The 14,008-nt window shown below is 32.1% G+C and overlaps 2 protein-coding genes across 3 annotated transcripts; one reads left to right on the top strand and one right to left on the bottom strand.

Annotated features, from left to right (window-relative positions):
• Positions 1-997: 997 nt before the first annotated feature.
• RpL37a (ribosomal protein L37a) lies at positions 998-3,623 on the top strand. Its single transcript, XM_089700763.1, has 3 exons — positions 998-1,133; positions 1,301-1,436; positions 3,438-3,623. Exons 1-3 carry the CDS (start codon positions 1,131-1,133, stop codon positions 3,575-3,577), a joined length of 279 nt encoding a protein of 92 aa, XP_089556889.1. The 5' UTR covers positions 998-1,130; the 3' UTR covers positions 3,578-3,623.
• Positions 3,624-3,941: 318 nt separating this feature from the next.
• LOC149484581 (rhodanese domain-containing protein CG4456-like) lies at positions 3,942-13,708 on the bottom strand. 2 transcript variants are annotated; one of them, XM_089700762.1, is made up of 4 exons: positions 13,403-13,708; positions 4,476-4,694; positions 4,163-4,325; positions 3,942-4,021 (listed from the first exon to the last, which is right to left on the bottom strand). In XM_089700762.1, exons 1-4 carry the CDS (start codon positions 13,419-13,421, stop codon positions 3,973-3,975), a joined length of 450 nt encoding a protein of 149 aa, XP_089556888.1. In that variant the 5' UTR covers positions 13,422-13,708; the 3' UTR covers positions 3,942-3,972. The 2 variants fall into 2 exon arrangements, with proteins under 2 accessions (XP_089556888.1, XP_089556887.1); XM_089700761.1 differs by lacking the exon at positions 13,403-13,708 and adding an exon at positions 4,872-5,050.
• Positions 13,709-14,008: the final 300 nt, after the last annotated feature.

The raw sequence follows: 14,008 nt of genomic DNA, 5'->3' as shown, positions 1-14,008 counted from the left end.
ATATAAATAAACAGACTTGAGACTACATCACAGATTATGTACTAGTCTAGAGTGCGGGCCGCGAAAGAAGACTCGTAGACGCAGTGTTGTCGGCGCGCCGAAAATAATATCGTCAGTATCATTTTACTAAAATTTCCTCTAGAATGGAGTAAAATAAATACCGCTTCATCTAATTTGCGGATTAATTCATTTTGTGTCAGATTATAATATAATATCAGTTAATTAGCCCTCATAATCCAGTTGATAATGCTGGTGTTTGAAGTGTGAGTTGTTTACTGTTCTGTGTTTACACACATTTAAATTAACAATTCAATGCAATCCTGCACATGGTCTAAGTTTACAGTTTTAAACACAGATTAAGTATTAATTACTACGTAAGTTGTAGAGGAGCAGGTCATGTCCTATTATAATATTATACAAAATGGTCGTCCGCGTCGGCATAAAACAAAACTGTTCCTACTGTGGTTCCTACCCTCGTCCCGCACTTATTTGATGGTGACAATTCTAGCTACTACGTAAAACTCTTATACTATAGCTGTAACTATTTGGTCATCGATTCCATGATAATGCTAAATAGACCAATGTTTTTAATGTTCAGGGGCTATATTATGACCTCTTATTTCCAAACAGTTTACTGACTGGCAAATTCATATTATACACATTAACACATACTATTATTAACCATGGCTGGTTATTTCGATCATTATATGAATTTGCCAGTCAGTTCAATACACTGCGTAAACTGTCTGGAAATAAGAGGTCATAATACTGCCCCTGGATTAGATATAGAAAATTTCACATAATTTTGGTCAAGGTCTGGAACTATTAAACAAAAAAGAAATAATATGAGAAATGACTGCATTTTTCTTTTGAAGATTTTAGCGGTTTACGATTGAACCAAAGATTATTTAGTATCGACAAATATTTTGAGATTCGATTTTCTATATGATAATTTTTACCTAACCTCTGATTCCTCTGAACCATGGTTATGTACCCATTAAAATATTATTATAATGAACGATAGGAGAACTAACCATGAACGCAATTGTTAGAGCAAGTGTCAATGTCAAAATAACTACCATTGGTTATTGCTGAAATTCTTCCTTCTTTCATTGTCAAATTCGGCGAAAATGGTAGCGTACTTTTTGTTTGTAAAACAAATCGAAATGAATCAATGATATTTCTCTATATTATAGGAAATTTAAATTTTTGTGGTTTACATTTAAGTGTAGTAAAATGAAATTTGAATATATTTTATAAAAAAGTGGTTATTTAATGGTGTTTAACTCCGTTATTACAGACGAAGGGAACGTCAAGCTTCGGTAAACGCCGAAATAAGACACACACACTATGTAGAAGATGTGGAAGATCTTCTTATCATATTCAGAAATCCAAATGTGCACAATGTGGATACCCAGCCGCTAAATTACGTTCATGTAAGTAGGTACCTACTTAGGTTAATTTAGTAAAGATATACAACGTGTATGCAGTTTTTTAAGAGGTTAGCGACATATTATGAGCTTTCTGGATGCAACTTTTCATTACTTTGTGTGTAAAATGTAATTTTATCATAAATTTTATCAATTAACACTCGAAAACTGCCTATTTATATCCATTTTTTTGTTTATATTTGTTGGGAAACTAAACCTTGATTATTAATTTTGCTGTTAAATATTTAATAAGTTTAATTAAAATGATATTTGTTATTATTATTAACATAATATGTAGGTACTAATAAAATCACTTTCAAATATATTTGTTTGTATCCTACAGTGATTGAGGAGATACTTGTCAATTAGCAATATTTCCTTGTAGATGTAGGTATATAGTTTGAAGGTATGTAGTTATTATGCAGATGTGTACATCTTTCTGTGTAGAATACATATCTACTACAAAAATAATAAATCATTGAAATCTCTTACTACTCTAATGTGATATTGAATAGTTAGTGTCAGTTACTAAAATTCTAATTCTTAGCATTAGATTGTGTTGGTGGTACCTACTATTGACTGATATTAAAGATAAATTTTCATGAGGTGGTTGGAGGTGTATATGAAACTAGCGGCACAGTTGACAGATATATACTACGCACATACAGTTAGGAAACTAAGCCCCCCCCCATGAAATTATGACGTATAGCTATAGGGCTGTTACTTTTTGAAATTTAACCGACTTGAAAAATAACGGAGAAGGTTATCAATTCGGCCTGTATATTTCTGTTTGCTTTTTTTCACAGTTGATTTTGTGGTAATTTGGAGATTAAAACCCGTTAAAATACAAAAATGGTGTAGCCTAAATATGAATTTACAAGAAGAAACAATCCGAATTAATACAGCTTGTAAAAGTAAATACGTTTTTATCAGTGCTATATTTCGAAATCTAGTTTTGTTATGGACGCCAAAGGCTATTTAATGTACCTAAATTATTTATAATGCTTGATATTTGTATTATACATATATTCAATAATTATTTTAAACCAGAATTTACAATACTTGTATGTAGGTATACCTACTAAATTATTTTTAAAACGATAAATTAAATTAAATTAAAAAACACAAAATATGCAAAAATAAATTAAAATTATTATTATACGAGCACAGAACCTCTATCTTTTTGTTTTAGGAAGAAAAAGAAAATAGTTTGACAGGCTTAGTGCTTGACAAAGTGGAGACGCCACGTATCGATAAAAATACAATAATTATAATATCTATATTTTTCTTCCCTAATATTTACGTAATTATGCACATAAATTTAAACAAGATTTTTTTAAGGTTTCCTTTTTTACACGCTTTATATTAGCTTCACCTGTATGTTTATATTTTCGTGCTCTTCTAGATTGCGTAAAAAATAGATGCGATCTTTACTGGACTCCTGATAGGTACTATTTGTAGCTATCATTTTGATAGAAAATATGTCAACAAAATATAAAACTCATACTGCCATATCTATAGAAATTAAAAAATAGTCTCTTTTTAACTTGTAGTCAGATATGGTATTTACAAATATATTTATTGATAGGGCTACAAACTGAAACAATCGATATTTATTTAATGTGAATTGACATCACTTTAAACTTTTTTCCATACTATATTCAAAATCTGTGGATGTGTCACCCGCTACTATCGATCCCCCTCAATACCCTTGTAAACACGCTTGATGGGGGGGGAGCCATTTCGAACATTTTGTATGAAGTTTCCTTACTGTATGTATCTGTATATTGTGCTAGCGGTCCGCCCCGGCTTCGCCCGTGGTACATATTTACTTTTTCTCTACACAAGAACCATCCTCGTACTTCAAGGAATATAATAAAAAAACAATTATCGAAATCGGTTCAGCCGTTCTCGAGTTATGCGCTTACCAACACATTTTGTGATTCATTTTTATATATAAGAAAGAAGATGTAATATGAAACATTGAAACATGAAAATATTTTTCAGACCACTGGTCAGTGAAGGCAAAGAGGAGGAAGACAACAGGCACTGGCCGCATGCGTCACCTCAAGATTGTCAGAAGGCGTTTCCGTAACGGTTTCAAGGAGGGCAAACCAACACCCAAGAAAGCTGTAGCCTCCTCGTAGATGTATTGTTGTGACAAATAAAAACAGTAAAAAAATGTGTTTATTTTATTCTTTATTGTCCTCCTAAATTTACTTGTATAGAGTAGAAATTAGGTGTTTACAGATATCTTAAACCATGATCATTTTATTTTTACTTCAGAAAAAGTACAACCGAAATAATTGTTGCCTATTAAATTGTACCAATGATTGATCTTTACGAATTGATATTATAATTGCTTTTTTTTTTCTTCTATATGGCAATAAGACAACTATTTGCCAGTGTCAAAGTATTTGTTTTTTAATTTATATTTCCATCAAGACAGGCTATTTTTTAATTAATATAATAAATTATTAAGTACAATTGGGATTGTAAATTAAAAACAAAAATATTTTAACATGTAATTAAATGTAGGTAATCATTGTCGGCTAGACCATTCATCCCAACTGCCTAAATATTTCTTAGACCTGAAAGTCAATAAAATTTTAATTAATATTTAGTTAGTAGCCTGTATGTACTTAGTTTATGTTTTAGAGGTGAGTGCATAGTTAAATTTTTGTAATGCAATAAAAAATTAATATCAATTACAATCTAAGTCAATTACATACTCTGAATACCCAAGACTGAGAGCTGTTGCTAGTGCTTTGGTAGCTCTTTTTCCTGATTTACAATAAAATATAATTTCATCAGAATGTGTTGGTTTGGATCGATGGAAGTGCCTTTTGAATTCTTCTTCAGACATGTTAGTCAAAACTTGTTGTAAGCTGTCCACTGAAAATTATTTTATTTTTGAATAGGTACCAAATTGGATATTATTTTAATTAGCTCTAACTTCTAAGACTTAATTTATTATGTTCAAGAATAAAATAATATATTATGTAAAACTAAAAGTAGGTATATAAAAAATAGCAAATTGCCTACATGGAATGTTGATACTGGATGGAATCTGGCCAGTAGACTGAACTTCATCTGGCTTTCTTACATCAATAATAAGTGTTTTATGATTATTTAGACTACCAACAACATCCTCATAATCAACTTCGTGATGAGGATCAATTATTTTTGTTGCATGGAATCTTGAATCTGGGTCCGTCGTTATACATTTTATATGGTGTACTTTTTTTACCGATGCCTCTGAACCTAAAACGTTAAAAAAATATAGGTATACACATGGTATACAAGGTTATTTTTTTTTATTAATTAAAACGTAAAATTCTATATATTATATACTTAGTTACGTTAAATTCTCACATATTATAACTGGAAAAATTGAAATTAACAAATTTAAATACATAATTGAATAAAGGAAAATAATACTTATGTAGTGCCATTTTCTTATCTGCACACGAGAAATTCTGGTTGCGGTTATTATAATTCGCGAAATTACAAACATATTACTTTGATTAAAAACGGAAGGTGTACAATGTAGAATCACACAATATTTAATAGGTAGGTATAAACAAACTTTTAACCCTAGAAAGATAATCATATTGAGTAATACGGGAAAGATAGTCATGCGTCAAATTTACGCATGTTTTTTAGTTAGCTCTAAGTCGAGGTATATTATTTTTTTTCTATAAATTGTAAGTTATTATATATGTACAGTTATATTAGAATTATTCATACTACAAATAATTTATTTATAATTATTTTTATAATTAAAAAAAAACTAAAACATTAAACGTCTGCTTTAAATCTAGAATTCTTGTAATACGTATTATTTCTTATAAAAACTTATTTTTTACCACAATTATCAGACTTTTTTATATGTTATATATATGTTGTGCATATAATAGCTATATGAAAAATTAGTGAAAAACAACTTTAGCACATGGGTCGATCAACTTTTAATGGTCCGACGGTACACGCCTCATGTCCCTGAACGATAATTAATAAACATGAAATCATAAAGAGTTAAATTGGTTTTAATTATATTCTTTTTAATATTTTCTAACATTATTGTAAACAATATTTTACTTGTTTTATTAATTTGTGCGTAGTTTCATGGTTGTCCAGAGACTAAATGCAATTTTCCAGTACTATCACATTTGTCCCCAAGCTACAATGCATTAACAAACTTCGCATCACGAACACATACTATCACGACCATAAATACCAAATACACTTCTTGTTTCAGTTAATGATTATTGACATAAAAACATACAAATATTTTTTTTTTTTATTGGATATAATACGATTTTCAGGCATTTTACTTATGTCCCCATAAATCATCTACATGGCACAGGTCTCACAGACAACCGTAATTTAGTTATGGAAACAAAACACAGATGGCGCGGTAGATTCCTAAACAACAAGCTAAACACAATAATTAACTGTCGGGCTCAAACGCCATTTTGATTTGTATAAAATCACGACAACAGTCGTCCGAGCAACGTTGGTGAGTGTGGGGTGGCTTTATTGTCAGTCCGTCAGGCAACTGTGATTAAAACATAAGTACTTGATGCATTGTTATCAATTATACTACACGAGATGCGCTTTCGTCTATAATTTAGTGTGAGCTGAGATTAATATATAAAATAACAATAGTATTTGCTTGGCGGGTCAAAATTTTAAAAATGTCCCGCGGACAACCAGTCACTTGGCCAACGAAAGTGGTTGTACCATGGACAATTTGGTTGTCCCTAGGACAATAATTATATAAAACTTATACTTTAACAGTTAAATAGTTCATGTTTTATTTATTACTCGGCTGTTTCGGGAACACATTTTTATTACGCGATTTTATGTCTAGTTTAATTGTAATTTTAACATTTCAAAAATCAAGACGACTAAGATGTCCCCATATGAAAATCACATTATACTTCATTCATTCAGTTATATCGAGAATCAGTTCATTTTAATTAAGTAAAATCAATAATACGATACGTAACAACCTCGCCTTAATAGTTTTTTTGTAAAAAATATCACTATTTCCGCTTTACTGAAACTTTTTTATATATGAAACATTGTTTGGTTGTTCAAAAGACATCATTCGTTTCAATTTTAATAAAAATATTTCGTATTTTGGGTGTAAATAGAACAAATATCAAAATATTATTTATTATTTTATATTAGAAGAATTCATTTTAATTCTGAAGGGAATTTAACATTTAAAAAAGTACTATTGTGTAAGTTGTCCAAAGGACATTATTTCCCATGAATGGATCGGTTCGTGAAGTTAAATCCACAAATGTATTTAATCAACATCACTGTTGCCTATATAATCTTAATCTACGAAGAATTATCTTCTAAATGAAATAGTAAAATGCTGAAAATTAAGTTAAAAAAAAAAATACGAGAAAATTATGATCGGGACCTTTAAAAATTGATTGACCCACATATCAAAGTATGCTCACGACATATAACTATGTTAGATGTTTTGCAGGACGTATTTGCCTTTCGTCATATTTCAGAAGGATAAAAAATATAGTAAATACGTTTTTTTACTGAAGGCCTCCTCAGTAGTTTCTTACGATGTACCAGATACTTCATTTGGCAAGAAATTGGTGATAATAACACGCAAATATCTTCTCAAAGCTGGTGATTCTAAACGCCCACACATAAACAAAGAAGACAGTTCCATGTTTCTATATTTTATGTTTTTTTGACTCAGATGTTTTTGTGCTTTGTTGTTAACATCGTAGCTATAAATTTAATATGCAATATGCAGGCAATTTTAATGATTCCATAAAAGAAAGCCATTGGCCATCTCATTGTCTTCCTACTATAGGACATCAGGGAACACATTCGGTCTAATGCATCTACTGCGCCTTTTGCTTGAATGTAATATATCATCTTTGCTTTGTACCTCATCAGGAAAAGCATCTTCTGTGTCACTTTGCTCGTCATCTTCAGTTTCATGGTCCTCCTACTTCACTATCGGTATCTTCACAGGGACCCTCGTCGCTTTGCATAAGAGCGGCCAGTATACAATATTCTTCCAATTTTCTATCCCCAATTGTTTTCTATATTTGCTTCAATATGTATAAAAATAAATTTTTAACATAAGTCACAATATACAGTAATAATAAGCTAAAAAATATTCAAACTACATACCATAGAAGTCAAAATCTTAAAAGTCACGGTAAAGATAATCATGCGTAATTTTGACTCACGTAGTCGTTATATTACAAAATCGGTTACATTAACTTTATTTACACGTATACCATAGGGTAGCTCTCAGTGACTTATGAAATGTCCTAAACGCACAGTTATGGATTCGCGACATTTAAAAAGACACAGCTATATTTCGAAAACGCAGGAGTCAATTTGACGCAGACTATCTTTCTAGGGTTAAATAAGGTATAGACAATAATATTTTGAGTTTATGTACTTTACAATCTCGGAGCAAATAATTTACATAGAATTTATCTATGTAGGTACGTCAATCAGTGTTGCCCAGTTTGAGTTTAGAATACGTATTTATAGGCACCCGTTACACGCTCAATCCAGATCACGATCCAAGTCAGGTGACGGATTGACGAATCTTTATGTGGATCGTCGCGACATTAGATGGTCAATCCAGATCATATCAGTCCACTGTTCGACATTGTCAAATGCACACGCATTCACAACCACTAAATAGATCTGAATAAGAACAAAGCTTGTGCAGCAATAATTATTGCCTGTTATTTGAAAAAACGCGTGAAGAGGAAACGCTGGGTTAAACCGTGGCTACTAAAAAGGAACATCTATACACATTCGAACTTGTTAGATGAAATTTATAGTACGGAAGAGGAAGAGGATTACGCAAATTACTACAGGATGAAGGAGGCATGTTTTGATCATCTGTTAAAAATGGTTACACCTGTGTGTTGTCGTCCCATACCATCGCGCTCCGAACGCAGACTGACGTAATTTGACAGCATGTTACATTACACGGTCAATCTGGATCTCGATCAAAGGATCGAGATCGTTGATTTCTAAGGCACCCGTTACACGCTCAATCCAGATCACGATCCAAGTCAGGTGACGGATTGACGAATCTTTATGTGGATCGTCGCGACATTAGATGGTCAATCCAGATCATATCAGTCCACTGTTCGACATTGTCAAATGCACACGCATTCACAACCACTAAATAGATCTGAATAATAACAAAGCTTGTGCAGCAATAATTATTGCCTGTTATTTGAAAAAACGCGTGAAGAGAAAACGCTGGGTTAAACCGTGGCTACTAAAAAGGAACATCTATACACATTCGAACTTGTTAGATGAAATTTATAGTACGGAAGAGGAAGAGGATTACGCAATTTACTACAGGATGAAGGAGGCATGTTTTGATCATCTGTTAAAAATGGTTACACCTGTGTGTTGTCGTCCCATACCATCGCGCTCCGAATGCAGACTGACGTAATTTGACAGCATGTTACATTACACGATCAATCTGGATCTCGATCAAAGGATCGAGATCGTTGATTTCTAAAAATCTAGATATTTTCTGATCAGATTTTACGATCCGTCAATCAAATACATTACACAGTCAATCTGGATTGAGATCAATGATCATGATCAAGGATCACATTCTAGATTGAGCGTGTAACGGGTGCCTAAAAATCTAGATATTTTCTGATCAGATTTTACAATCCGTCAATCAAATACATTACACAGTCAATCTGGATTGAGATCAATGATCATGATCAAGGATCACATTCTAGATTGAGCGTGTAACGGGTGCCATAGAGTTAATCTTGAGTCTTGAATAATTTTACAATAATTATAACAAAGTAGCATTCGACTGTCGACACTCCTCTGTTCATATTCATTTTTTGTTCAATATTATTAAAAGAGAATAGTTATAATAACAAAGAAATAAAAATAGTTTCATGTTTTATATAGGTAACAATAATAATTATATTAATGCGCGATAATATACAAAGATAAGAACTCTATCAAATAGTTTCCAAGAAATAGACAAACAAATGAATGGGAAGGTACCTACATATCTTACTGATATGTATTATTTAAGTACCTAAGTACTTAACTATGCGAAAGTTTGTAAGGATGGATTGATGAATGGATGGATGTTTGTTATTCTTTCACGTAAAAACTACTGAACCGATTACAATGAAATTTGGTATGCTGAAAGGTAGCTGAAGCTACTTTTTATTAAATAGGAAATCCCACAAGAACGGGAACTATTTTTCTTTGAAAACACGGGCAAAGCCGCGGTCGGAAATCTAGAGCTAGACTGTATATAAATTTAAAATTAGAAGGCTTCTTTGCTGTAGGGAATCTTTAAAACATAAAATGTTAACACCTAGACACCTAGTGGTTTTTGAAAATTTAACACATAGTACCTAGGTACCTAAACAAATTGACAATACATACTTTAATACATACTTTGTGATTTTATATGCGCTATATAGGTACTAAAACAAGACTAAAATCCGTATAACGTAGGAATATTCAGTTAATATTCAGATAAATTTTACATTTACTTAATGTAACAAAAAAATAAAATAAACCACGTGCGCAACATATCGAAGCAGAGAGGATTTCCCTGTTTCAGGTTTCAGTTTTTTTAAGGGGAGTCCCAAAACGTGTTGTTTCCTAATAAAAAATTAATGATTTACGAACGCACAAGATAAGCATGAATTACTATAATATTGTAATACATAATTGGAAATCATTTTTATTAAAAAAGCTAACTAAGTAGTTAGTTAGGTACTTACCTATCTATAAAATTTATCGATATCCACAAAAAATGATACACCTCGGTACAATTTATATCTTATTATATACAGGGTGTCCCAGCAACGGTGTACTAAGCCCCAAGGCATAGGCTGAGTGCGTAAAAAATACTGATAAAATTACAAACGAATTTTTTTGACAAATAGGTGAATTCTTAAAACTCTATGTGTACCTACACCCTTAGCGAGCAACCCTCAACTTTGCCACCCGCACGTGAGCTATCGTTTAATATTAATATGTTTTCATAGACAAAATACTCACATTAGCGAAGCGGTATATGCCGGCTGCGCGAAGCTAGAGACGAAAACATGGATTTTAAGGAAAAATTAAGCAAAAAATTTTTGGCGTAATTTTGTTGTTAAGTATTTTTTACATGATTAGTGTATATGTTACCGGAAATGTATGAAATCAAGGAATTGTATACAATTCCTAGGAAATGTGTACAATTCCGATACCATTTAGGAAATGTATAAAATATTGTTTAAAAAACTATTTAATGCATGCATATCCTAGGAAATGTATAATCTTCCTAGGAATTGTATACAATTCCAATATAGTATTAGGAAATGTGTAAAGTAAATGCTTTTTGTAATAAAACACGTTGTTATTTTTTTTTATTATAGTCTTATTGATACAATCGGGTAACAGACATACCGTAAAATTGTAATACTTAATATGTATTATGTTCATATTATTGTCTTACTAATTAACATTTTAAAAATCAACTATCTAACTTTTAACGTAAGGTAACGGCACCAGTGGTGGACAAGCATCCAGTAATGGACAAAATAAATATTAAATTTAAATATTAAGACCAAAATTAATGTTATATAATTTAGCAATACTTAAAATAAAAGTTTGGTTCATAAGCTATCAAAATACGACACTTCATCTTATTCGGCCAAAACGTTTGAAGATGGCAGAACGTTATGTTTAGTTGCTGCGACTCGTTTCGAAGAAATCCGTTTTTACTAAGGAAATCCTTAAGGAAGTGAGGATACAATTTTGGTTATAAGAATTTTTGTATAAATGTTAGCAAAATTTGATATTACTTTTATTTATAGTAGTTAATTGTACGAAATATTACACGATTTAGTATCATGATAGGTTATGTTGTTTAAATAAAATTCTTCAGTGTCCATAACTGGATTTAATTCTATGGATATATCCATTTATGGACATATGTCGAAAATAAACTTTTTTTAAAGGTATTAATTACATGCGCTTTTCTGTATTGTCTTGTCATTCTGATTAATAATATACCTATCACGACCATTTCAAACAAAGGGTTCTAATATTGTACAACAATTGTCCATGACTGGATTTGCTTTGGTTCCTATAATGGACATTGATATTTTTTGTTAAAATTACACTAATGGGTCCAACAACATAATATCTATCTAAACATGAAGAATATATTTTAGAACAATGGGTCATTATGTGCTGTGCGACTCGTTCTCGGCTTCATTCTCTATCACTGCGTAGAGAAGTCGCATACTTATGCGTATTGTAACGCATCTATCATAGAGAGTTCTCTGATGAACTGTTTGGATCGCTGTCTGCTGCTAAATTCCACCACCATATAGCGCACACGCTTAAATTTCATCCACACCATCTTGACAACAGTTTAAAAAAAGCTTTTTGCCTCGTGCTACAATTTGGAATCCATATCGATGGACCGATCAGATTAAGGCTGTTGGCGGATTCAGATTGGCGATTCACTTCACGAGTGTAACGGAATGCCAGGAAACAGAGAGATATGGCGGAACATCGTGAAGCGGGTAACATCTACCCCCCCAAACCTCATGTTGACCACGTTCGCTCTGACGAGAGTGATATGACGAAGAAGAAGAAGTCCCAAAATGGATGGAATGGCAGTACTTTTTTTAGTTATATTTTTCATCCCTGACTTGTTGAGAAAAAAAAACCATATTGGTGTTTCTTAACGGACATAACTCGTATTTAACGATGCATTTGTCCAATTTTTGCCTAGAAAATGGAAATTAAGACTGTTTTAAATATTATAAGTATGCAAAATAATTAATAAGTACTATTTTTTATAAATACATCCCCGATTTATTATATTCCAATCATCATTTTCAAGATTCTATTGATAACTATATAAGTCTTCTCCAAGTGTAAATAACTGGAGAAACAACATTAGGTACAGTCCATAAATGGGTGTTCATAACTGGATGTTGTCCAAAACTGGGTGTCCATCATTAGATTTTCACTGTCCATCACTGGTGCAAAAAAGTGTTTTTTTAATTTATAAATAACTTCATTATTTATGCATTGTAATCTTTTTTCTAACATTGGTTACGTTAAACTAACATTGAACTAAAGGTATAACTTAACAATATCCAATAAAGTTAAAAAACCTACGAGAAATTTGCAAAAAACTTCAATTTTTTCCTTAATCTGTACAAGACTGGTGCCGTTACGTTAAATATCACAAAATCAACTTATATATTTATTCTTATAAAATCAAATTTTCATTTGGCAAGTACCTAATCAGTCCCCTCGTCCCGCTGTCCCCGCGTATATTTGGCGCAGTCGGATTGTATAATCGCCGTATTGCATTACGGCTAGCTGTTTTAATATGCCGAAAATTCGTCATTTTCCAAAATTCTACAAAAAGACGGTCGCGAGCCGACGGAGCCCCACTTCGTGGGGCCCGGCTCCTATTTCTGTGTAGTTTTAAAAAACACGAACCTAACCTAACCCACCCCCTTATCCAAACTAAAAATTTCTGATTACGAATTATCGGCATAGTTACTACAAAATGCCAACCGTTTGTAAACGGCCAAATTATATACAATTTGCCTGCGACATATCAATATCTGAAATGTTTTACATTTCCGATAGCTATTTAGGAAATGTGTATAAAATAATTTATTGCACAAATTTCCGTGCGATTTTAGGCATTATATACATTTCCTAGGAATTGTATACAATGACGGATTACATACATTTCCGGTAACATATACAAAACTACTTACGCTTAGTATACCAATAGTGGGACACCCTGTATATTCTATAAAGGAATATTACCGAGTAAATACCTTGTTAGTATCATCAAATGACAAATCCACAGCTTATCACCCAGATATCATAGATCAATATTTGCAAATTACAAGAAAAAATATACATACCTACAAGCAGAGACGGCATCGCGGTCCTAAGGGCCTCGCCGCTCGCGCCTAACAGCCAGTAAATAAATTTGAAAAAGTATTAAAATTCCTTAAGCAAGCGCCACAAGGTTCAACTAATAAAAAAGCAATTGACGAACTATACGAATCATAATATGTCATAAATAAAGAGGGATGTATACCTCTTCTAAATTATAACACAATCAGGGCCTCACGGGCCTCGCGAGATATAAGCCCTTATTCAAGTTATATAGCTTCAGGGTATAATAATTTATTATTACTGATGCTCAGAGTAATTAATGTCTGTTTCACTGATATCAAAACGAAACTTATTTAGTACTAGCGGACCGCCCCGGCTTCGCCCGTGGTACATATTTACGTTTTCTCTACATAAAAACCATCCTCGTACTTCAAGGAATATAATAAAAAAAGAATTATCGAAATCGGTTCAGCCGTTCTCGAGTTATGCGCTTACCAACAAATTTTGCGATTCATTTTTATATATAAGATTATTGATATTGTTTTTTTTTTTTGTTTTTTTTTTTTTTGTGTGGTGTCTCTCAATGTTAGCCAGAAGGGCTTCTACATTTTAACGCGGACGCGGGGGTG

This window comes from Colias philodice, chromosome 11, assembly GCF_061535455.1.
Source record: "Colias philodice isolate Cphi_HAF_F1 chromosome 11, ilColPhil1 Martin Lab GWU primary, whole genome shotgun sequence".
Taxonomy (NCBI): Eukaryota; Metazoa; Arthropoda; class Insecta; order Lepidoptera; family Pieridae; genus Colias; species Colias philodice.
This window is presented reverse-complemented; position numbering and strand designations above follow the sequence as displayed.